At 43.3% G+C, this 25,852-nt stretch overlaps 2 protein-coding genes and 1 long non-coding RNA gene across 4 annotated transcripts in view; 1 reads left to right on the forward strand and 2 right to left on the reverse strand.

Annotated features, from left to right (window-relative positions):
• Nucleotides 1-4,366, reverse strand: part of Oc90 (otoconin 90) — a 28,385-nt gene extending 24,019 nt beyond the window's left edge. The window contains exon 1 of the mRNA XM_048457340.3: nucleotides 4,321-4,366. Coding sequence (XP_048313297.3) covers nucleotides 4,321-4,366 — 46 coding nt within the window. The remainder of the gene's footprint in view (nucleotides 1-4,320) is intronic.
• Nucleotides 160-25,205, forward strand: LOC125415170 (uncharacterized). Of its 2 annotated transcripts, XR_014997990.2 has the most exons (4): nucleotides 160-513; nucleotides 16,198-16,388; nucleotides 19,351-22,438; nucleotides 23,643-25,205. It is a non-coding gene; the product is annotated as an uncharacterized LOC125415170 (long non-coding RNA). The 2 variants fall into 2 exon arrangements; XR_007236543.3 differs by lacking the exon at nucleotides 16,198-16,388.
• Nucleotides 12,923-25,852, reverse strand: part of Hhla1 (HHLA1 neighbor of OC90) — a 32,041-nt gene continuing 19,111 nt past the window's right edge. The window contains 6 exon segments of the mRNA XM_048457339.3: nucleotides 12,923-12,966; nucleotides 14,458-14,540; nucleotides 16,156-16,312; nucleotides 19,972-20,046; nucleotides 20,365-20,433; nucleotides 23,193-23,446. Of these exon segments, the coding sequence (XP_048313296.3) occupies nucleotides 12,923-12,966; nucleotides 14,458-14,540; nucleotides 16,156-16,312; nucleotides 19,972-20,046; nucleotides 20,365-20,433; nucleotides 23,193-23,446 (682 nt within the window).

Here is a 25,852-nt window from a genome sequence, read left to right on the forward strand (position 1 = left end):
CCCTAGCCTGCCTGTTTTTCCCCTTTAAGGACAGAACGGGAGCTAGAGAATTTCCAGGGACTTTTCCAGATCAAAGGTCATTGACCTCAAGTTTCTGCCCGTTCCTTTGATGACACCTGCTGATGGGGCTGTGAGGGGACCGCGCGTGCGTGTGTCTGGGAGCTGTGGGCACCAGCAGAGCATCTGTCTTCTAGGCTAGATGAGTGGTTTCCATGGAGAGCAGATTTCTTCCTGTCTGGGACTGATGGCGTTTGGGGATGGGCAGGACCCTGCGTAACATAGACTTGAGAAACAGGAGAGATACTCAGGGCTTTCTTTCCATTAAAGTCCTCGTCCTGGACCTTGAGCAAATTCCTCAGCACAGAAGCATTTGGCACGACTACCAAGCCTGCTGCTCACGCCTGCCGAGACTGCGGAACGCTGACGACAATTGCTGACATCCTTCCTGTGTCTTCTGCGCAAGTAGAGTGGCCTTCCTCCCCTGGGAGCAGGAAATAGCTATTTCCCAGACAGGTTAGTCAGGTTTGGGACCCTCCTCCAACCCACCCACATTGCTTTAAGGATCTTGACACCCACACAATTGCGCCACCAACTTTAAAAACCCTCCTAGATGTTAGAATATTTGTCCTAGACGCTGATTTAGATCATGAAGGAAGTGCAGCCAGAGACAGGGGCAGGCATGGGAGGTGGGGGTAGGAGGGAGGACAAAGGGAGTAGATTAGAGGCAGAACACAACAGATGTTGATTTAGGGGAGCTGAGCAAGAATGGTCCTGTCAGGAGTAGAGACCCATTATTCCCCTGCAGTGCTGAGGCACCAAAGGTCATGTGCTACTAACCTTAGCTTATGCTGTATCTAGACTTGAGCTCCTTGCTCTGGGTTGGTTGTCCTTGTCTTGTTTCATACTTAAACTTGAAATTCACAAAGCCTGATTGAATCCTGACCTGGACTGGGTAACAGCTTACATAGGCAACCTTCTCTTGTTGTGTATCTCCTCCATGTTGGAATAATCTATTTGTGCAACTATTTCTGCAGTACCCAAGGGACTTATTGAAAATACGTACAATCGTATATCATATATATACAATCAAATTTTACCGCCAATTTGAACTCTTTGTATAAGAAAATATGCCAATCTTAGATTACTGGTTTAAATGTAAAATAATGTGTTTTGCAATCTCTAGAGTACAAACTTGTAAAGCGTCATTAGTTTAGGGAATGAAACATATATATCATATATATATATATATATATTTGTATATCTTTTAAAAAGTTCTCTATTCCCCCAAACACATATATTCAAAGATATATTGAATATATAAATATATAAATATATAAAACATTTAAATATAAACACACATATCTGTGTGATTGATGTTATGTATGTGAGGGGAACACATAGGCCTCAGTATATTTGTTGTTGAATGAATGAATGAATATACAACAATTGAACCACACATTTAATGGATTTTTTAAAGACAATTTCTCTGAATAGCCCTGGCTGTCCTTGAAGTCAGAGATCCACCTGTTTCTGCCTCCCAAGTGCTGTGATTAAAGTGTGAGCCACCACTGTCCAGCTGGTGGCTCTTTATTTGGGGGAGGGAATAGAGAACTTTTTCTAGAAGAAAGGTTCATTTTTCCTATGTGAATATTTGGCTTTATATGCACTGCATATGTGTATAGCCCACTAAGATCAGAGAGGGCAACTGGATTCTCTGGAGCTGGAGTTACAGACAGTTGTGAATCACCGTATCAGAAGAGCTGTCTCTCCAGCCCCCGAATCTATACCTTAAATCAGTTTTCCACAGTAATGGAAAGCTAACACGGAAAAATAAGCTGCTTTGAAATTTTACTTCAGTGACCTCAGGGGCAGATACAGATGGTATCTCTTGGAAAGAGGCAACTCAACTTCATGAGGGTCCTGTGGTATCTGTTCTCCCCATTCCTCCTCATCCCTCACACTCCCTGTAGCTTCTTCCAGCCTGAGAATGTGAAGGCAGGTATACCACCACAGGCCGCGTTCCACTGGACACAGGACTCCTCAGGTGGACTCCACCTAGATAGCCTTGCCAGGGTCTCTTCAGACCAAGCTGCAGCCCAGAATATAGGCACCGCTCCCCAGTCTCCTTCACTGCAGAGCTGGCCTTCCCTGCTTGCTGCTCCACTCCTTGTGGGTGTTTCATCAGAAGAAACATTTGGGCCCTTGGTAAGGCCTTCACCTCTGTTTCTCAGGAGACATAGACTAATACATATCTCTTAGTTCTCTAGGAAGAAGCCTCTGAAATGTCCCTTTGCCCTCTAGGATCCGACAAGCTGGTTGGATATCTCAATGGTGGCCAGACCCTGTAAAACTGGGATTCTGGATAGAACACATTCAAATCCATACACCTGCACACAAATTTGTGTGCTGGCATTTTGAGTTTCTATGCCCATATTGTTTTCAAAGTCAAGTATTATGTTTGAGAGTAAAAATCTCCTAGGGTAAAACAAAAAAATTAATCTAATGATTCCTCATAATAGATATATCAGTTTTCACTTTATTATTGAAATGTAGCAGTCAAAGAAGGTAAAGGAAAGCAGGAATGACAGAAGAAGATATTTCTTGGTTACAGATTTTTAAGGAAAATATATAAATGGTGCACATAAAAGAACTGTCTTTGAGCAAAAAGAAATTTGCTCCCTAGAAAGAAAGAAGTATTAGCTAACAAACAGAATAAGCTTTTAAAAACCAGGAAGTAAAGGAAGAGGAGGGAAAGACAGAGGAGTGAAGTTTTTAGGGTTTTGCTGTTGTTGTTTCTCTCTTTTTATTTTGTTGTTGGTTTGTTTGTTTGTTTTTGTTTGTTTAATATTCTTATTTGTATTTTTAAATTTTTATTCTTTCTTTTTTTTCTTTGGGGGTGCTACAAGGGTGATGGGCAGACACAGGGGGACTGGGAAATGAGTGGGATTGGGAAGCATGATGTGAAATTTCCAAAGAAACAATAAAAAATTGCATTTTAAAAAATATGAGGGAAGTTGAATCCTGATAAGAATATTTGATCTGGCAAAGCATGTGAATGGAGGCTGGTGAGTGAACATTTAACCAGTTCTGTTCCAGAGGGAAGGCCTGTGTTTGGGTGAGGAGCCGGAGTCCCCTCTCAAATGTTAGCTTGCCATTCCCAACTTTTATGCTTCTGTACCAGATGCAAGCTTATGTGTTTCATCTGCTATCTCGGGTCTTGGCCAACATAAATGACACACATGATCAGCAAACGATGTCACTGTCTCTGCTGTTTGAAGAGATGCCTGAGAGGGTCTCTAAGATGTAGTGTATGGGTTGGGTGTGTCTCTGAACACGAGAAGATGAGGAAAAAAGAGCAAGGCGCCCAGATTAGTGAATGATAGGAGATACCGTGGAGGAAGCCAAGCAATGGGTTTGCATGTGTTAATGAGCAAAAAGTTTGAATGTCTTCCATCTAGATGGTGTATAAGGTTGGAAGTGTTGGCTCATGGTGGTGCCTATGCCCACTGAGGTGAAAAGAATGTCGAATGTGTTGAAAAGTCCAGTGAGCCCCAAGGAGTTAGCAAATGGGAGGAGTGTGGTGTGCAGTAGCTCACCATCCAAGGAGAAAAAAACCCTGCACTCCCAGATGGAGGGATCTTGCTAATAAGATGCTTTGCACTGGGCCCACCTCTCTTTCTCCATTCTGCACCCTCTCCTTAACTTTTAAGTCTTGGGCAGGGCTTTCCTTTTTAATTAAATGTTTTACATATACTATTTTTGATCATATTTCCCTCCCTCCAGATCCTCCCCACATCCCTACCCACCAACTCCATGTTGCTTCTCTTTCTCAAAAAAGAACATAAAAGAAACAACAACAAAAAAAATGGCAAAACAAACATGTGAAAAAACCAGAAAGACAAAATCAGAAAACAAAAAAAAAAAACAAAAAGCACATAGAGAAACATGGAGCTGCTTTGCACTGGCTAGCTACTTCTGGGCATGGGCCTGCCCTGGAGTGGTTGATGTGCTCAGTATCACTAAATTGGAGAAAACTGGTTTTCCTCTTCTGGCAAAAATCAGTTGCAAACAGCTTTTTGGTTAAGGGTGGGACTTAATGCCAACTTTTCCTCCTCTGTGCAAGGATTTTATAAACAGGGTTTTTAATAGTTAACATTAATGCTGTAATTTAATATTGATGTTCGAGCTCCATCACTCACTAGGCACAGGGATAAAGAGGAACTAATATGCAAGACAGGTAGATGCTGACAAAGCTTTTCTGCATTTGCGTGATGTTATCAAATGCTAAACTGGAAGTACTGCACCAGTAACATTACTCACCAACACAGGGGAGCAGCAGGATACAAACCGTGAGCAGCGCGATCATTGTGGGAGAGCAAAGGACAAGGTATGGGCGTAGACTAGAGCAGCTCCCTGGGAGAGAGGCCAGCAGAACATGACAAACATGCTTTTAAAAATACTGCAGAAGACCCACCGTAAGCTTCTCGCCCCCTTTGTGCCAGAGGCTCAAATTCTGGAAGTATTTCTGTCCCCGCTTCAATACCAACTAGCACTTTTGACATGAAGAGCTAGTGTCCCCTCATGGAAACTCAGCTTACCCAGCAGTAACATAGAAAATTAGCTGTGTTCTCCCCCAAAGACATGGCAGTATCTTGTTCTTTCATATATTTATTCCACAGGCATTTACTGCAGACATAACACGAGGGAGGGAGGTGGGTTTGAACCCTACCAACACCACTCCAGAGATAAATAAACCAGGGGACCACACGGGGGAGCTGCCTGCCAACAAATGGTCCTCTCCTGGAACAGCTGCACCTTTCGTCCTTAGTTTTTGAGCACTTGAATTATCTGGTTGCAGTCGTAGGATATCAGTGGACATCCTCACGGGTTGCGAGGGATAAAAGAATAAAGTAAGAACAAACGTCCTGGAACACCATCACACTTTCTTATGTGTCAAGGATTTCTTGATTGTCAAGTATTTGACTTGAATAGACACTCTAATGCCCAACAGCAGTGTAGTTAACAGGAGAAAGAAGACCAGAGGGATTTTGAAATACTTTTCTCCCTAGTTATAATTCTCTATGCAGTGGAAAATGATTGGTCGTCTTGTGCTTATTCTGGTTTAGATCCCGATTTTAGGGCATTGTATGAATGATGATACAGGATGATCCAGACTATCCCAGTAGCACACATCGGACTTCTGGATAGGGTTGTAGATTTTGTACCCTGCACAAGGGTGCTTGGCCAACAGGGCATATGGAAGCCCCTAAACTACTAAGCTATATTTAAGTGTACCTCTGCAGAGCCATCGACCCTAGGAGAAGGGGCACTTTCTACGATGTGTCCTCCTAGAGGCAAAGGCGGTACTCCACACATTAGCGGTTGTCATGCTGGAATCTCCGTGTCTAGGAACTCAGTTTAGTATGGAGAGTCCTGAGTGAGAAGACCTTGTGTGCTCTAAGATCACTGCTGTATGAACCTGCCTCTAGTGGCTGCAAAATGAATGTGTTTCGAATGAAAGAAAATGTTGATCAGACTAAGCTGTTGTCTGATTTTCCTTCAGCAGAATGCTCTACTTGCAATCATTTAGAATAGATGAGCTCTCAACATCAGACAAGCTCTCCCAGCGCTTTGCAGACTCAGCTCTGACGTCCCCATTTTCAGACTGAAGCCATATTGAAATGAACTGGGAGATAAGCCTCTCAAAGACTTGTGCTAAGCTCTAGGACCTCCACTAGTGTGCAGGAAATGCCTTTCGTGGGGGCCTGGAGGCCCCCTTTAAAGTCAGACTCACAAGAAAGAGGCCACCAGACCTTTGCCAACCCAGTTGCCATCTAGCGCTTATGGCATCTGATGGTTACCATTCCCATTACCCAGGAGAGAAGACTGTAATGGAGACTTGGAAAGGCCATGTATGGGCATCATTCAGTCTAATTGTGTGTTTTGCAATGAAGCCTTTGAAGCTTGGAGGCTGATGAGTCATGGCACAGAGGTCCCACTTCCACATGTACCTGACTCCCAGCCAACACTGCTGTAGTGGTCGAGCCTACCGGGTAGCTCTTGCGGGGCCCAAGTGAGTTAACCTCCTACCCTCAGGCTATGATAACGGAAGAACCTAAGCAGCCCCGTGGTATCAGTGACTGAGATTGCCGCAGCTGACTGCGCTGCAGCAGAAGGCTCATGCTGATCTCCGTCCCGTTTGTATGGAAGACCCTCTTTGGGAAATAAAGCTGAGGGTCTAGTTAAAACCTTTGACCCAGGTGTCAGGAGTATACTTCCCCCGCTGGCCATTAGCTCAGTCTATAGGATGAAGGCCACTTGACTACTACCTCAACGTAGTATAGGATGGCAGTTATCAACCTGCAGATTGTGACTCCTTTGGGGTTAAATGACCCTTTCATGGGGCCACCTAAGACCATTGCCACACAGAGATATTTACGAGTCATAACAGTAGCAAAATTACAGTTTTTAAGTAGCAACAAAACTAATTTTGAGGTTGGGGGGGGAGTTCACCACGACATAAGGAACTGTATTAAAGGGTCGCAATATTAGGAAGGTTGAGAACTACTGGGGTCTAGTACCTCGGATATGTATTTAGGGGAATGCAAATAAGAAAAGCCCCTGACCATAAGCAGGACTCCACTGTTATTCTAGTTTAAGAAAGAAGTTATCCGAGAGGAGAGTGAGGCAGCGGCAGGGTGGTTTGCTTTGTACAGAGTTTCAGTTGGGGAATAAAAAATGCGTCCTGGAAGTGGACAGAGGAGAAGATGATACAAAAACAAAAACAAAAAAAAATTGCTTCACACAGCTGTCCTTCAAAAATTGATAAGATGGTGAATACATGTGTATTTATATTTATATAATGTTATGCATTTCCTATACCAAGTTTTAACTGGGTTGTAAACTTAAGGATCTTATTTCTTGCATTTATTGGATCATTATGTCAGGTGCTCCACACACTGTCAAGAAACTAAACCCTAAGACCAAAAAAAAAAAAGTCCCTTTTTCGACAAAGCCAGAGACTCAGTTAGGCCTCAACTTACTGGATTGCTTTTAAAAGAGACACAGGCACAGGGGAAGCAACATGACTGCCAGTGTCCATGCTTTATACCATTGACCAATCTAACCAGAGTCTTTGCTTTGTGGATATTACCTTTACTCAGCTCCCTGGTCAGCCACATGATCCAAAATAAATAAGCATCCTCGTAATTATTGCTACAGTTCAGTCAGGAGGCCTGTCTTGTACCTCAAGTCTGCTCTTTGCAGGCATTGCCCAGATATAATCCTGCTTACAAGGCTATCTCCTGACAGCTAACCCCCGGCCACTGGACTGTCTCCTGGAGCCACATCAAGATGACTGGGCTAGAGTAGTTATGTGGCTACGTGTGGCTGGATAGTTGGAGCTCGTTCTCCTATGCATGAACTCTTATGGGATTCATGAAGTTGGCCCAGGAGAGTCTTGTTATGAACCACAAGGCTGAAACTCTGTGCTCAGGACCACCCACCCACATGAGGTGCCCTGTGCAATTGTTGACCCCCAGGCTTGTGGGACCCTTGCTGGAGTGAGGTGTGTGGTAGGAATGTTGGGCGGGAGATTTCCAAGTGCATTTTAGCAAGTGCTGTCCACTTGACACTGCATCTCCTCCTACAAGGACCCAGAGTGCCTTTGGTATTCCTATAACAACCAGAACTCACACAGCACTAAATACCCAGCCCTTCTTCCCTTTCCACTCTTTTTTCCCCTCCCTTTATTTCTCTTTTTCATCCACCCACTTATCCCTCCATCTATTTCTCTTTTCTTTCCTCTTCCCTTCTTGTCCTTCTATTCATTCTCCCTGTCTTCCTCTATCTATTTCTCCTATCTCCCTGACCCTGCCTCCCCATCCTCCCCCATCTCTTCCTTTCTCTCTATCTCTTTACACCATCACAAGAAGTAGGTACCTACCGTGAAGTGAAGCTTCACTCAACGGCTATCGAATGATTCAACGATGCTTGGCTTTGAGCAAATGGAAACAGTCTTTTATAGTCCAGGCAAAGCCCCCTAGTCATGTGAGCACATTCCCCCACTCGCACCAAGAGCTTTTCATGCACTCTGGCAGGTGAGCTGCATCAGAGGGAGGAGGTATCATAATGCTATATCTTGGCACAGGTGAAGGCTCCATATTAAACAGCCCCAAGCTCTAATTAAAGGACAATGGCTGCCCTGTTCCACACACCCACACCCCACTGCCATGTCTCACAGGCTCCCTGATTATGTCTAAGGGTCACAAGGGAACAACTCTAGAGGATGAAAAATATTGAAAGTCACAGACTCCCTGGCTAGAAAAGAGGCAGGCTTTGTCTTCCCTAAATATTGCTACGAGAATATCTTAGGTGACTCTTCAGAAGTCCCTGCTTAGACATGGGAATTTGATTTCTTTTTTCGTATGGTTTTTTGTCCAAGCTGTGGGATGCAGTCAAGCGAAGCTTTAAAATTAAGCACCCTAGGTTCTGCTGCCAGCCCTACTTAGCTCCATCTTGGCTTCCATGTCTGTACATGGAGATCATCCCACTGGCTCAGGAGCTCTTCAGAGTCCTCTCTTTTCTTCAGGATACTATGTAAAACATTTCTTCCCCAACAATGTGCTGTTGGCGTTTGCCAGGACCTCGTCCTTGCCCCTACAGCCACTACACCAGGCTGTTTGTGTAACCTTAGGAGGAGAGAATCGCAAGAGCATGGGACTCAAGCAAGCGTTTTAGACACATTTGTCCCTGCTCACACAGGCCATTCTTTTAGGCACAGATCAAGTCAGCCTGGCCATGAACCCTCTGAGCTTCTCATTCCAGCTTTGCCTCTTGAAGGAACAGAACCAGTCAGATGATTATATCAGGGGTCAGTGGAGCCTTCCCAGCAGAGACCACTGGAATCTCCACAGATGGAGCGGTCCTTATATGCTGGAGCTTCTGCCTGTAATTGTCATTAGGTCATGTTGGTGCACTGAGGACTGGAACTACCCAGGCTTCAGTATTTTTTCACAAACCCAGAAGAGTCACCATTGCAGGTTGAGGGCCTGCTTGTTTGTCCCAGCCTCCCGGTTAGTTTAGCCCCAAAATAACCACACAGAAATTTTATTAATTAAATCACTGTTTGGCCCATTATCTCTAGCCTCTGATTGGCTAACTCTCACATCTTGATTTAACCCATTTTTATTAATCTGTATATTGCCACATGGCAGTGGCTTACCGGGAAAAGATTTTAACCTGTGGCATCCGTCTTAGGTGGAGGATCCATGGCTGTTCTCTCTCCACCCTTTTTTCTCTCAGCATCTAGTTCTGTTCTCCCCACACACATACTTAAGTTCTGCCCTATCAAAAGACCAAGGCAGTTTCTTTATTCATTAACCAATGAAAGCAACTCATAAACAGAAGGACCTCCTATACCAAGCCACCATTGCTAAAGCCGCCAAGTGAATGGGGCACGTGTCTCAATACAATCAAACCCGTGTTCTCAGCATCTCAAGAGCATAGCTATGATATGACGCTAAGGAATTAGCAACCTGCCCAGAAGGGTAGTTCTAGACATTCGTAAGGGATTTGAATATTTTCCACCGTTGCCTCCTCATGTTATAGCCTAAACATGTTAATAGTTTAAGTATAATGTTATGGTTTAAATATGAACCGCCCCTCACCATAGACATGTGTATTATGCATTTTGTTCCCTACTAGTGGCACTATTTTCAAAGATTTTGGAAGCTTTGAGAGGTGGGACCTAGCTGGAGGATGTAGATTAGTAGATTACTGGGAGACAGACCTTGTTCCTGGCTCTTCTCTGTCTGTTTGTTCATCTGCCTGTCTGTCTGTCTGTGTCTCTATCTGTCTCTCTGTCTCTCTCACTCTCCTTTCTTCCCAATCTCTCTGTCTCTCTTCCTTATTCTTCTAGTCTGCAATTGGGCAAGCACCTCTTTTGCCATGTGTTCACAATGTGTCAGTCACCTGGGGCCAAACAAAGTCTAAATCCTCTGAAACTATGAGCCAAAACAAAGTGTTCCTCCTTGAGATTTTATATCAGGCAATTTTTCCATAAAGGGGGGTAAAAATATATCTAACTCAAAAAATGTATCTTAGCATCTATTGTTAATACTCTTGGTCAAATCATTTTCTTCTGTGGAATGAATGCCCTAGGCATTGAAAGCTCTCCCATGCACCAACTGGACGCCCGAAGCAACCACTACCACACCCTCTAAACAATGTAACTAGACATTGTCAAAATGTCAAATAATCTCTAGGGCCATAACTTTCTCTTTTCTGCTGGTATATGTGGCTCTCTTTCTTCCTGGGGACCATTGGCTGCATTGCTCTATGATGGTGGAGGGAGTAAAAGCGGGGAACAGGGCTTAAGACAGCTGTGGTATGATGGAGACAGCCCTTGTTAGGCAGACTTTAGGAAATCTGCTCAATGTCATTCCAGTGTATAAGGAATATATAGAATTGGGGATCCTGGGAAGAAACCCTAATTTTCATTAAGTGACACACTCCTATCACAAGGCTGTGTATGTGTCAGTAGGACAGCTCCTAGTATCCCTCTTCTAGCAGAGATGGGTGCCAGTGTTGAAGCTAAAGATAAGTCAGGCATCTGCCTTAGAGACAGCTTTCAGATAGGGTCAGTCTTCCAGACCCAGGGGCATTCTCCAGATAAAGGAAGGTAGAGCCAGGAAGTTTAGCTGGAGAGGAAGGGGTTTTTCATGTTGCTGAGCTTTTGGGAAAGGCTGCAGGCCATAAGACTGTAACTTCAACCAAGGCCTTCCAACAGGTAGAATAAAGTAAAAGCAAAGTTTCCCAAGGCACACAGACAGAAGACGACAGACCTGTTCTCAATGAGAGTATAGTGACAGATTTTATTGTGAAAGCAACTGAATTCCCTACTCACACGAGCCCGGAAGTGAACCTTGCAGAAAAAGGAAAACATACATGTACAAGCACACAGAGACCGATCCTGGGACTGCGAGGCACACACATGCTTTTTCCTCTCTCCCTGCCTCTCTCTCCCCTCTGTCTCTCTCCATACCGTTCTAACCTTTTCCTCCTCACTCCTTTCCTTTTTCTTTTCTCTTTTCTTTCTCTTGCCAACCTAGCTTGTCTTTGGGACATGGATCACATAGAAACCTCCTCTGTTTTCTTCCAGGAAGAATGTAGCTTAATAATGTTGTTTGGGCAATGATGCAATTTACTTGGTCATCTGGGGCATACAAATGCTCCATATCCTTTACCTAATCAGTTAAGCATTAGTAGCCACATATCCATGAATTAGAATCCCAGTTCTGTGACATCTACTGAGGCTTGCTACTTTCCAGAGCCATCACATAAGCCAAGATATGCTTAAGTCTTCCTGAGGCTCTGGGAGACCAGAGGATTCACTACTGGGTAGGCAGTTTGCATGTGGACTTTGTCCCCTTCCCACCATTGCTGCTGTCACACAGGAAGTGTGGCTGTAGAGATGTGGTCTCGTCTTGTCCTCTGAGCTCTTTGTCCTCGGTACTATATATATCATATACCTGCACAGGCCCCAAAGAGGCCCAACATTTGAAGTTTTTCAAGGTTCATTCATTATTCCTAATGAATGGAGTAGTTAAGTCCACATGGCTCTCCTCATGAAAACAGCTTTGTAGCCAGATAGTGGGGGTGCATGCTTTTAATCCCAGCACTTGGGAGGCAGAGGCAGACAAATCTCTGAGTTCAAGGTCAGCCTGGTCAACAGAGGGAGATCCCAAACAGCCAGAGATACACAGAGAAACAACCTTATCTCAGGAAAAAAAAAAAGAAAGGAAGGAAGGAAGAAAGAAAACAGCTTCGTATGTTAGACTGAGCCACCAGCTCATCCAAGGTGATGAGTTGCTTCCTGGAGAGCTTTGGTCATCCTTTTGTTGTGAGATAGTTTCACCAGAGAACAAACAGACACCCCCTAAAGAATGGACAGTCTGTGTTGCTTGTCAGATGGCAAGTGTATGAGGAACTTGCCCAAATCATGCAGCCCCAAGCCTCATCACTCTTTGCTTTATCTGCATAAAAATAGTAGCTTTGTTAGCAAAACCAGTGAGAAATGAAGCTACAGAAGTCAGAATGACAGGTTAACATGTTTAGGGACCCCCCCTGGGGCCTGAAACTATGGCCTAAGTCTTTGATGGATTAGGTCTTCTGTTTAGCAGGTGTTGGGGCCCACATGCTGGGTTTTAAGCTCAGAATGTTGCTGCTAACAGTGTGTTGCTTGTGTTAAGGCCTGTTACACCTTCCAGCCAAACTTTGTCCATAAGAAAGGTCCGAGTCAATTAACTTACACATAATAAAAGGGACATCTCTTTGACTGTTATTAAGGTGGTCATCCTTTCTTCCCCTAGAAAACTGGCTGTATTTATCTCATCTTTGCAGACTCGGTAGTTTTTCCTTGGGAGAGAATCTTGAAGCTGCAGCGTGACAAGCCTGCTTAGCTGTGTACAGTCGAGAATTCACCACCAGGGCAGCACTGGAGTTGAGTCAGGCCTTTTCAATTGATCCTCTTGTTGTCATTCAAGGGCCCTAAGTTTGAGTCACCTTCAGGAATTTGCTCAGGTGTCTATGCTGGACTGCTTTGGGCACACTAAAATGAATCCTCTCCCCAAGTACTCTTGGTATCTGAATTGCTGCTAGCACAATTGTAGGTTCTTGAACCTAAACCATAGGTTTCCCTTGCTCTGAAGCAGCAGAGAAGCCTGGTGTTACTCCACTGACTGTGGAACCTCCGCCTTCAGTGCATGACACAAACTGACAGGAGAGAAAAGCTCGATGCCTCCAAAGAGGCCCCCTTCCCTCTACAGATGACCCGGGTGGGACACGGCTGGATTCTGAAAATACAGTCGAGCTAGAACAAAGCCAGGGTGAAGACTTGGTGCCAGAAGTCACTGGGAGGCGCTCACACGGACTTGCAGACATTCTCAAGGCATTTTTGCTTCAAGGCTGAAAGAGCAAGAAGGGTATCAGGACACTGAGACTGAAACAGAACAGAGACACAAAAATCGAATAGTGCCAGCCATTGTTCAGGTTCCTCCTGAGGGCAGATGCAGAGCAAGTACATTCTAGGAGACTCCTGTGAGAGCTCCTTGCCAGTCAGCAGCAGAGTGGAAGAAGACACAGCCTTGATTATTATTATTTTTTGATGTTTTTTTGTTTGTTTGTTCTACTTTCAGCCCAGATGCTGATTTTCTGGTACCCAACTGTCTCCAACTCATCTCCCCAGGTTGCCTTATGATCATTTAAACTCACTATCATGTTGATGAGTAAACATAGCCTGCTGTGTATTTAGAAGTTGCATCGGGGAGGGAGGAGAGATGAGATGTTGGATGATGTGCTGATAGGCTGTCCTTGTCTATGCTTATACACCAAGGCAGGGGATCTCTGCCCTTGACGCCGGAACCCTCACTCCACTGTCTGGCTTTTACAGTGTAGAATGAAGGTGGTGGTAGACATAGGAAAGGAGACAATGAGATGATGGTTGCACATCCGAAATAAGGGAACTCGTGTTTGAGGTAGAAGAATTGAAGGAAAAAGAAGAGAATCGGTGGAGGGCACAGGAGGAAGCAGGGGAGTAAGGAAGCTTGATTTTTCTGAGAAGTCCTGAATGAAATGTTGTAAACAAAGAATAGATAAAGACTGAGAGGCAGACATCTGAGACGTGAGAAATAGTGGGGGCTTAAAAGAGCAAGAGAAGTGTCTAAGAAATGTTGGTACTGATCCTGTGCATCTCATTGGTCCAGAAAGAAAGATTTGTTGACTAGACTTTGTTAAAGATAGCACATTACAAGATTGGGCCATGTGAACACCTGGCTCATATCAGAAGGGGTTTTCCAAAGACATAATATGATGTCGTGGTTTTCAAAAGGCCAGAGCTCCTTGACCAGAGAGTCAAGGTCAATGAAATGATGAAATAGCTCATGAATCATGGTGTTGGGAATGGACAGACCAGTCTAGTCCCTCACCCCTTTATGTAGGATTGGGAGAGAAGCTAAAGGTGATTTGGGACATTTCTGTGCATAATTAGGCATCAGGACAAGGATGGAGGGACATGGGCCCACCTCTAGGACGTCAAGTCCTCTGTGCGCTAAATTATTTGCATATGCCTTTGGTTGAGAATTGCAGTGTTTGTGTGGGGTTTGTCTTCTGTTTCATTTTTGTTTGTCTTTTTAGCTTGCATGGGAACTCAGAAGCCAAGGGATTGACTTGGGTTCACACAGAGGCAGTAGCGTGTGTCAGTTGGCTCCACAGCTTTCTAGACTCCTTGTAAACACTAAGGGGCTGACCAAACACAAGTCTGTCTTGACTTGATAATGGCTCCATGCGTTACAGCAGTCTTCCGGACCTGGCCAAAGTGAGACAAGCTGTGAGCGCCCCAGACCCTCCCATCAGAAGTACTCACGGCTGAGCTACCACACCAGCAAGCCGGGTACTTACTGTGAGAATGGGACACCCTCTTCACTCTCCGACAGATCAGGGTTGAATTCCTCAGAAACCAGGAATAATATTCCAGGCAATATCTAAAGGTTAAAGCAGAGGTGGAATAGTCACTCTCCTATGAGGACCGAGAGAAGACAGCCAGAATCAAAAAGAGTAATTACAACAAATACAAACAGGGCCCATTAGTTACAACAAGGAACCCTCTATTTATCTTTATAGACTATGGGAGGAAGGGTAGAGAAGTATACTTGTTAGGAAAGAGCTCAGCCTTTGGAGTCAATGAGGCTTATTTTTATCTTTAATCTTAGATTTCTACAGTTTATTAGGATGTGTGAGGTTAGGTTTAGTACTGAATTCTCTACACCTTAGTTTCTTACTGTGTAAGTAAAAGGCGATAACACAAGATTAAGTGAAATAATAGGTGTGAAGTTCCTGAACTATACTAATGTATAAATGTTCTGTAAGTGAGGATGCTCTTTTGTATTTGTGAAGGTAAGAGAGTGGAAGAACTCTATTGCTAGCCACGCAGCAAATTCATTGCAAAGCGATCCACAGCTCCTTATCTGAGGCACTAAGTGCTGCTTCAGAATTCTGCAGTGGAGAGACCATGGGCTTGTTATAAAGAGAGGTTTTAGCCTGGGCTTTCATTGTCTTGTTCACACCATTGGGTTTGTAAACTTTCTTATTATCCACTCTAGATAAATAAAACACCCAAACATATTGAGGCATTCTAGATCAAATCTAAAAGTAGATGAAGGAGAAAGGGTGCAAACCTGGACTTGAGGCTCAGATACAGTGGGTAATGGAGATTTTAAAAAATGAAGAACATCTGAGTAAGCTTTTAAGATTAACATTAAGGAATTGAGAAATTAGTCCCCGTCTTACTGGGGAATGCTATACATTTCTCTGTTTGCATTTGCCTCTGGATTTAATAACCAAGTATACATCTCAGAATCATCTTCTATTGGTAGTTAATGGCAGGAGCATATCAATGTCCATATCATCTTAATGAAGTGTGGTGGGCCTTCCGATTTTATTTTTACAACCATCTCATCTGGCAGGCGGCAGCTGGTGTGAATCAAAGGACCTAATTTAGATAAGCAAATATTTTGATTACATTTTCCTCAAAAATTTCCTCAAGTGGAGGACACTGACATTCAAAGTCCTCAGTAGAGATTCTACCAGAGATAGTGTGACTCATCCCTGTTGAACCCAAACTCAACTCAACGCACCTGCCCTCGACTCATCTCATCAGCTCATTTAACCTTATTTAACCCAGGCCGTCTAAGCACAACTCATCTCGCCTGTGCCCAACTCGCTTTGTCCAAAATCAATTCACCTCAACATAGCTCCATTCATGCCATTCAGTTAAACCTAATCAGTTAATCTCAGCTCCATCCAACTCCAGCTCTTCGCACTTCATCTTAGATAAATTAGCTCAGTGTAGCTCAGCCCAAGTATATTTACCAGATCCTGCACTTGGCTCTGAGAATATAGAGATGAATAAAGCCCTGTCATAGTTCTCAAGGATATAACAGTCTAGTAAGGGGACACCGTAGAGTACACTTCTTTTGGTCACCTACCACCTGCCTGGGAATATTTCATACCTGGCTATCTGATAATTAAGAGGGAGACCACACACAATAAGAAGTCTATAATTATAGGGTGTGCAAAGGAGTCACTGTCTCAGGTTACCTCATGGCTTCTGAACTGAGATCTCTCTTTCGGCTGGCACAGAGGCATTGCTGGAAGAAGCGACAGAGTTCCATCAGGCATGGGTTGAGTTTCTTCATGGTCAGGGGCAGAGGAGCATCTGTACTGGCCCCGTCTTTGAGGAGTGGCTGAGGACACCCTGGAACATGCAATCTCAGACATGTGAAATCAGTAGGAGCTCAGCCAGCATCTTCCCTGGGGTAAGGCTGTGACAGGTGAGTTCAGTCTATCCCTTATTTCAGGTAGGTTGGAACCAGACATTCTAGAGAGCGTGGTTCCCTTATTGCTCAGTGAAACTACTGTGGGAACTTCAGGAGGAAGAGAATGATGAGAACTGGGTTTCTAAGGGAGATCAGGCATGATTTTTCTGAGTAGCATGTTCTAGAGAGGCATCCCAAGTGTGGAACAGCGATGCACTGGGAGAAGGGCATCTCTGGGGCAGAGGCAATCTTACTATCTTGCAAGGGGATAGCTGGTTGGGGAAGAATGGAGAATGCTTTAAATACAGAGGAAATGAAGTGTGTGTGCGCGCATGTGCATACATGTGTATGTACATAGATATGCACATGCACACACCATGTGTAAGGAGTCAAGAAAGTGTGATGGTTAGTACTGATTGTCATCTTGAAAGGATGTCAAATCACCTAGACTGGATTAATGGAGGTGCAATGACCCATCTTAAGTGTGGGTGGCTCCATTCTATGGGGTGACATCCTGGTCTGAACGAAAGGCAGATAACATTCTGAGCACCAGGACTTACCTCCCTCTATTTCCCAACTGTAGACACAATCTGAGCACCTGCTCCCAGCTCCCACTGCCATGGCATCCCTGCCATGGTGGACTGTACCCCTGAACTGCGGGCCCAAACAAACCTCTTTCCTGAAGCTAGTTTTGCCAGGTATTTTGTCCCAGCAACAAGAAGCTAATATAGAAGGGAACGGTAGGATCAAACAAAAAGCTAGCAAGCCAGGTCGCTGGACAACCTTGAGAACGAGGTTGTTCATGTATCACACAACCAGCTTTTCTTCATTGTTTAGTATGTGGCTTTTAGGATAAGAAGACAAACGTTAAGCAAAGAAGAAAATAGAGTTGTTAAAGATCTCATCCTCTCGGGTCTCCTGAAACAATCCAGAGCCTGCACCCAGGTCCCCTTACAAGAGGAATGAGGAGACTCAGACCGACCCGGCATGTAGAACAACTGGGAGGAGTCAGTAAATCCTTCTACTCTGAGCATATGGCAACATTCCTGCTATGAAACGGGTGCAAATAATAGCGATTATTGTTGATTTAGTTATTGAATTGTTTGAGAGTCTACTATGCGCCAGACACCAACAGGCTAGTAGTAATGCAGCAACAAACAAGAAGGATCAGAGTCCTCACACAGGGCTACTCAGCCAGCACTGAATTTTATTAGGATGTTATAATCACCCAGGAGGGGCCACCCATCATCATCAAGCAAAATGAAATGAGCAGACAGGAATAGTGGCTTCTCTTTAGTGTAGCTCTGACTGTTGCCTAGCAAATACTCTGGGGACTATCTGGTTTTATTGAAGAATGAAGTTAATGAAGTTTTTTATTTGATTTTTTTTTTTTGCGATGGCGTCTCATGGAGTTCAGGTTTCCCTAAAACTTGCTATATAGTTGAGCTAATTTAGAACTCCTGATTCTTCTGCTTCAACCTTCTGATTTGTAGGATCACAGGCATACATACACCATCATGCCCAATTTATGTGGTACTGAATATTGAACACAGAGCTTCACGTGTGGTAGGCAAGCACTCTGCCAATCAAGTCACCCCACAGCCCAGGAAAGGAACTCTTTAACTGTTCTCCCATTGAGCAATATTTTATAGCCCTAAAGGGGTACAAGTTAGCTGATACTAATATATGACTGCTGTCTGAGAACACTGCAGATAACTATGTAAATGACCATTGTCTAACAAGTGAACTGTTGATTTTTGCACCATTAAAAAAAGAATTATTGCTATAGATTATCAATTGTCAAGCTTGTGTGAAATCGCTTCCCTATACTGGCTTGTAAATCTCAGTTTTTTCATTGGTAGAGATTTAAGACCTTTTTGGATTTCTCACCAGTTACTGAGTTGAAGAACATCTTTAGTATACTGACTGGGTTATATTATAAATTTTATGAGACGTTTAAAGATTTTCTGTGGTACTAAGGATGGAATCCAGGTCTCCATGCATGCTAGACAAGTGACCTACAACTGAGCCTAAACCCAGTCTGAAAATTTTTAAATTATACTTTATCAGTAATATTTAGCAAGTAGAGAGAGGGTTCATAAAACTAAAGACATTTAAAATATATAGAAACAAAATATTTTTTTCCGCAGGTCTTCTGAAACGTTAACTGCCCCTACACCATATATCACTGCCAGACTTCAATCAATATTTCATTTAGCATCTACTATGAACCAGGTATTTTCCAATGTCACAGAATAGGGAGTGAATGATTCTGCAGGGAACTGACTCCAAGTCCATACTCATAAGAATCACATTTCCACTATATAATTAGCATCCTTAAGGACTGATTTCCACATATCACAAATATTTTGGATGAGCAAAATAATTTACTCAAAGATGTCAAAGCCTCTTCATTTTATGCAGTGACGACTTCATGGGGCAGATTATAGACAAAGGATGAAAATGGTACACATTAGGTAGGTAGATAGAGAGTGATCTATCAGACAGGTATTGAAGAAATATCAGCAGAAATGACCAGAGATATAGAGACAGACATGGCAGACAGGTGGATAGGTGGAAGGATAGATGGACAGAGACAGCTATATAGATACAGCTGTATATGTAAATATGGGTGTACATATAGTTAAATTATGTTCTAGGACACAACCTGACTATTGTTGGCACCACCTTTGGATGTCCTAGGAGACAGAGACACAATTTCTTGGTAACACAATTGGGTCTTTGTTTGAAAGGCCCATTCACCATTCACTGGATGTTGTGAAGGCTGAAGCTGGTCTGACGATATATGAAACAAGAGACTCTTCAGGCTCCAGCAAGTTAATAATGCCCTGCTGACATGCGACTGACCAGCATTGTAACAGTCAGGAAGCTTGTATAGAAAGATATTCAGGAGGGGGCGGGGCCTGAGGACCTGCCCAACTTTGAAGGTCTCACTTTGTCTCAATTTCATTCACAGGGAGCTGTCAGCGCAGGAAAGAGGAGAGTGTGGCAGCCAAAAACTGAGAAAAGAAATTCAAGTCTTGGGAGTTCTGGAAGTCTCTGCATCTCAAACCCATGGGAATGGAGTGTTCAAGGATGTAGCCAGCAGGGCATCCTTTAAAACACAGTCACAGTGAGTCACAGCCAGTAAATGGGGCTTGGACTTTGGAGTCATCATTTTACATCTTCTTCCCTCCCTGCTCAGTTAACAGCCAGACAACCAGCTCATCACAAGAGCAGCTTCTGTTTGCAAAGCGATCAGCACAGTTTCCTAGATATTCACTCAGTGAACATTGATCCGATTAAATAACATAGAGCTTTAAAATCCCAAGTCTGTTCAGTACACATTATCTTATATGTACCATGCAGACAGGAATAAGGAGAACAGATGCTTTTAGCGCTCATGGTAATTGCAGTTGTTCTTGCTCTAAATTGGGTGAATGAATCCTGGATGCCCCACACCTCACAAAAGAAGATGAGCTGAGATTTGCATCCTACCTGTCGGTGTCTACGTTTATCAAATAAGCCCTTTTATTAGACTGTACAACCCCGTGCAAGGAAACGCAAGCTGAAGCAATGACTGGGCGTTCCTACTCACTTGAGACTTGATGGGCTGCTGGGACCAGGGCTGACTCTGATTCAGGGGCGAAGGGCCACTCTGCAGGGACAGCATCTGCAAAGAGCAAGAGGAACATTCTCCAAAACTAAAATGAGATGACCTTGGGCTACTACACATAGAATCAGAGAATCCTGACGCTTCAAAGATAGGAGTTCTTTAAATCCACAAGGAAATGACCACCAAAGGGACAGGAGTTACACAAATGCACAGTGCACCAAGACAATGAAACCACTTCCCTGAGCTTTTCTCCCTCTAACAAAGTGCAGCAGCAACAGCATCCTTACAGGCTCTCTTGTCCCACTGTGCCCCTTCCTCCTAGGCTATGCTTTCCTTCAAGGTATGGAGTTTCTTGGTCTGACCACGCAGTCTCACCTGTCTGGGAGTCTCTAGGGGCTGGTGCCTTGGTTGGACTTGGAGTCTGTGTTCCAGCGGTGAGCGTTCCTGAGAGGAAAGGAGAGAGGTGAGCGTGCATCTTTCCAACGGGAGCCCAGCCTGAAGAAGATGCTCCACGTCTCACCAGTGCTGCTGACTGGTAAACAGATGTCAGTCAGGGTGCTGAAGGTGAGGGAATGAATAAGAAATACAGCCACAGTCATTTTCTTCTTGGAGTGTGTAAGGGCAGTGGATGAGTCCCCTCAGTACCTGGTAAAGTGTGATGGGGCTCTTGGGAACGTTCCAGGATCAGTAAGATTTGGTGGCACTGCACGGAAGCACGGAAGTGTATGAATATGAGCCCTCTAAGACAAAGTGAACACGGCTTGCTTGTCATTGATCTGAGTCTTGGTATACACATGATTCCATCCGCATTCCTGATAATTCGCCGGTCAATAATTTTAATAATAGCCTAAGCTGTCAGTTCAACATCCATCTTCCATGTTCATAAAGTCTTGGTTTTAGGACCACTTCAGGACCTGACCCATGCTAATATAAGTCTGGCCTCTGGCAAGCTAGCAAAGAAGCCCTCTATTCTAGAAGGTGAGGGAGAGATATGATTAAACTGGCAGCTCCATTCTGTGGATGAATGAAAAGAGTAAGGCTGGGCTACAACCTGGCCCAGTAGATAGGCACCTAATTCAGCAGATGCCATTGCTGACTGCAACAAGGCACCTAATTCAGCAGATGCCATTGCTGACTGCAACAAGACACATAGAGTTAACAAGGATAGGTCTCCTGGGCTGAGCAAAAAGCACATGCAAAGACCTGGAGGAATGAGCAACAGAGACTCTTCGGTGGCTGGACTCCAGAAAATAAAGTGAAAAAGAGGGGGCTGTGGGGAGCCCATGTTCCAGCCTACATTTCTGTAATGTGGTCCACTATTTGTGACCACTCTTCTGCGTGGACTGTGAGTTTTGTGGTGTTTAACTCAACATGGCTGTCACCCCATGGACGTCCATGTGAGTTGCAAAGAGGACTGCTACTGTCATCCACACACAGCCCATAACTGCCCGGACCAAGGGAAATATGGTCATTTTCTTATGGGGGGGGTGTCAACATCATCTTTTGATTTCTCTTTGGGTATTGATTAGGCTGTAACTTCCAGTAAAGAAGGTACAAGTAATGCTTGCTTCCTTTTGGGATTTCTACATAAATCTTGAGCAACCTGAGCCACATCCAACTTTTGATTAAAAGTTGGGATCACAGAATATTGAACTGTTAGGGACTGGGGGCATGCGACTCCTGTAGATGGCTGGGCTAGCTGAGAAGAGTTGCAGGAAGAAATAGCCGTCCAGATGTCACAGACTGAGCCAAAGCGCTCTGATAACTCTCACCCAACCGACCAGAAAATGGGAACTCAGAGGGAGAAGAAAATTTTCTGTGATGAGCGTGCATGGTAAAGGCAAGATTTTAGTCCAGCTGTGTCTGAGACTGAGAGAGAACTGAGGTCCATGGTGACTGATGCCCCACTGATCAACGCAAAGTGATTTTTGCTTTAATTTTCCTCCCCACAACTGCAAATGACGGACAGAGCTCACCTCATCACACCAGGTGCCTATGTGATTAGAGGTACCCAAGTGATCTTTCCCAGATCAGCTGAGATGTTTGTGTCTGAAGTCTGTTAAATTTCAAGTGCTCTGTCCTAGCCCTGTATTTCATAAGAAACTCAATCATCTGACAAACTTAAGACGACTGCCTCTTTCAGAGAAGCCTGAAGTTGACGATCTAAGCCTTAAGGGAGAACATGTCTTAGAGGGAAGAGTGTCGAGTTTACAGTTACAAACACTCTGACTGTGACACATGTTATAGCCCATTAATCATGATAGGTGTGGAAGAAGGTTTCTGGCCACCTGTAAATATCAGAGGAAAGGATTTTAACATGAATGGTTAGAAACATACATGTTGTCTGTGAGAAATTATGAACAATTCATGAATATGAAGTAAAGAAAACGAAAATCAGAGTAACTGCACTCCCCAGATATGATCTTGGAACTGTAAGGTTAGATATAAGGTTAGGATATAAATATATTTTGCTTTGTTTCCATTTTCTGAGGTTTCATTATATACACATAGGCATGAACATACTTGGATACATATGCAATACAACAACTTATCAAATTTGATAAATTCTTTTTTATAGCTCAAGCTCTCCTCATAACTTGATGGCATAAATCTATATGTATGTATAATTAACAATCATTTTACATTGCATCAAATATACGTGCTGTATATATAATCAACATAGTATCACTAATACTATACAACAAAGGCTGTTAACCTGTCTGGAGGGTTGACTTCTCGAGGCCACTGCCCATTTGCTTAAGAGGCAGTGATACAAGGCAAAGAAAAACCAGGAAGTGAGTTTACAGGAAGCTAAAATGGAAAACACTAGGGATATAGAAAGAGAACAGGAAAGGGGTAGAGAAAGAGGGAATAATGAAGAGTGATAGAAGGGTGAATATTGTCAATACATGTTCTATGCAATATGGCAATGTCATAACGAAATTCTTTACCTTGTACAATTAACATGGGAAAAAGGAGGCAGATGGGAGAGTCCTGTGAAGAAGGGGCATTCATTTATTCATTCATAAAAGAGAACAAAGGACTGGAATAGAGAAAGGAAGGAGAATTGGTTTTATCATCATTTATTAAATCACTTACTGCTTTTTCCTACTTTCAGCATGTGTATCAGAATTTGAAATTTTAGAAAGATGTTCAAACCATTTTCAAGCATAATTGCCAAGGAGGTGATTGTTGTCCCTCACCTGAGGCTCTGCTGGGTTGTTCTAGTTTGCTGGGTGTGGTCAGTAGCCCAGAAGGATGCAACAACCTCCTTGTGCTCTTGGGATGCTCGGCATCTGCAGGGGAGACTGATGTGGAGGGAAGGCTTGTCCAGAGTGGCCCTTTTGCCCAGGGTGGCCCTTTAGATGTGCTATCATTCATGGTCTGGGACATAGACACTGATTCTGTAGGATCCCATGTCTGTCTGCTTGTCACCCATGGTGTTCGGGTCATGTTTCTCATAGCTGTGTGTTGAGAATGACAATCATTAGCATTGCTGTTCTTGATCTCTTTGATCATGTATAAGACGGCAGACATAAAATTCTCTTGAAGGGCAATTGCAATGCGTACATATAACACAGACAATTCAGATGCTTATATTTTACTGTGGACTGGAATAAGTAGGTTAAACTGAATTTTGCTTTCTTTGGCAGCAAATCAAAAGAAGCATCTGGGCTGGAGAGATGGACTGCTAGTTGAGAGCACTTGCTGGTTTTGCAGAAGACCCAGGATTTGTTCTTAAAACCACATGGTGGCTCAAAATCATCTATATCTCCAGCTCCTGGGAATCAGAAGCCCTCTTCTGGCCTCTGCAGGCACTGCATGCGTGAGATACACATGCATACCAGCAGGACACAGGCACTCATGCATACACATAAAATAAAAACAGACAAATCAATCTTTGAACAGAATAAAAACAAAACATCTTCTCTAAACCCCTTGGACTCTCAGAAAGCTAGAATATGTGCTTGAGGATAAGGTGACCTTGTTTCAAATGTAAGAGATATATTTCTAATCATGTGATAGGCTGAGAAGATTGTTTGAGACTCAGAGACCTGGAGGCATTGGTTGCCCTTGCTTTCTTCATACTGTAAAGCTTGTTACTTAACACATTTTACTTCTGCTGCTTGTGTGTTCTCGTTTGCAGTGTTGGAGATGGAATTCAGGGTTTTGCACCTGCTGTGTATTGTTTTAAATGTGAATGTGCTTGAACAGTTGCTCCCCAGCTGATGGTACTACTTTTGAAGGTTATGGAACCTTAGCTGCTACCTGACTGTAGATCTTATACAACTGCCTCCTGTTCTGCCACCTTGCTTCACCCTCTATGGTAGAATGTATCTCTTTGGACCATACACCAAACAGTGCTCTTCCTCCCTTCCATTGCTTCTTGTACTTAGTCAAAACAACAAAGAAAAAGAAAGTAGCTAATACATGATGCCAGTGATTGCCACTGAGATACATCCACAGTCCTTCTTTTTAGCCTTGACACTAAATTGATAATAAAATATTAATAATCATCATAATAATAACTCACAGAGATTGCCTTAGTTAAAGATATTCCCTAATTATTTTTTAAAAATGTTTGTTCCCATGGGAGAAAGTTAAAAATCTTTCCTCTCAAAGTTTATAGAACTAATTCCAGTGGATAATTTCACAGCTGGGAAATAATTTCACAGTGGAGCACAATTGCCTCCTTAAAAGTATTCAAACATCTCATCTAGAACACGAGTTGTCCTCTCATGGAGTTGAATATTTTTATTCTGTGATTTTTCTTATATCAATTGGTGTTTTCCTTTGAGAACCATGGCTAGGTGTTAAATTACTTTTTTTGCCTCTAACAATCATCTATTTTCATGTTATACTGAAATATCTTACAATTTTGGGTAGTTTTCATGATGTAAGTCGCCATATTAACCTTTTGAAGTTGCTGGAGTTGATTGTTATTCCTCTCCATTGTGGAAACACACCCTTTCTGTAGCCTTCCTGCCTCCTTTTAATCCTTGCCTCCTTGGGGAAGGCTTCATCTTCTTCTGTGCTGAGTAGGTTGGGCTCAAGAATGAAAGAGCTCAATGTAAGCTGGATCATGACTGTAGTATGTCTCCCTCCTGTCTGTGAGCAGACAGAAAAATTTAAGAGCCATTTTCAAACACTCTAATGGCAGGAAGCAATGGTGTTCTTTGATGAGTGAGTGAATTAAAGACTTATGATGATTCCGATTGATTGTTAGGATAGATAAATCTGACTCTCACTGAAAGATCATTCAATTATTAATCCAGGTAGGAAATAAAAGGTCTTTGTGCCTTTTGTGTTTGGTGATCATACTGTCTACATTGCACAAAATGTAGTAGGATTGATTAGAAAAATTCTTGACCAGCCACTACTGATATTGTTTTATGCTAGAGTGGAGTCACTAACACATTTTTGATATCAATATCCAGTAAGGTGCAGATTAACCAATCTATGCCATGAAATGTCAACCTAACCATTTTCTGTGAATTTCCAGAGAAAGACATCAGCCTACTTTGTTGAAATAAACATGTCTTATTCCAGCAAATACTATCGTTAGGTAAGATATGGTAAGTAGGGGAGGCTGGGTTAAAGGTATTGGCGAACACTTGGTACTATTTTCCGGGCCTTCTCAAAACTGCTTATTTCAATATGGAACCCTGTTAACACAAATTCTAGAAGTCCATATCACCAGTGCAATTCCCCACTCTTGACTGACCTTTCTGAACACTATTTATACTAAGGTGGTGGAAAGAGTCATAGGAAAGCATTTTAGTTATGTATGTGAGATTAGAGGAGTCAGAAGGGAGCCACAGTAGAAGAGAGGGAAAACGGAGAAGTCATCTCACCTGAGGTT

The sequence above is a fragment of the Myodes glareolus genome, chromosome 19 (genome assembly GCF_982192425.1).
Source record: "Myodes glareolus chromosome 19, mMyoGla1.1, whole genome shotgun sequence".
Taxonomy (NCBI): domain Eukaryota; kingdom Metazoa; phylum Chordata; class Mammalia; order Rodentia; family Cricetidae; genus Myodes; species Myodes glareolus.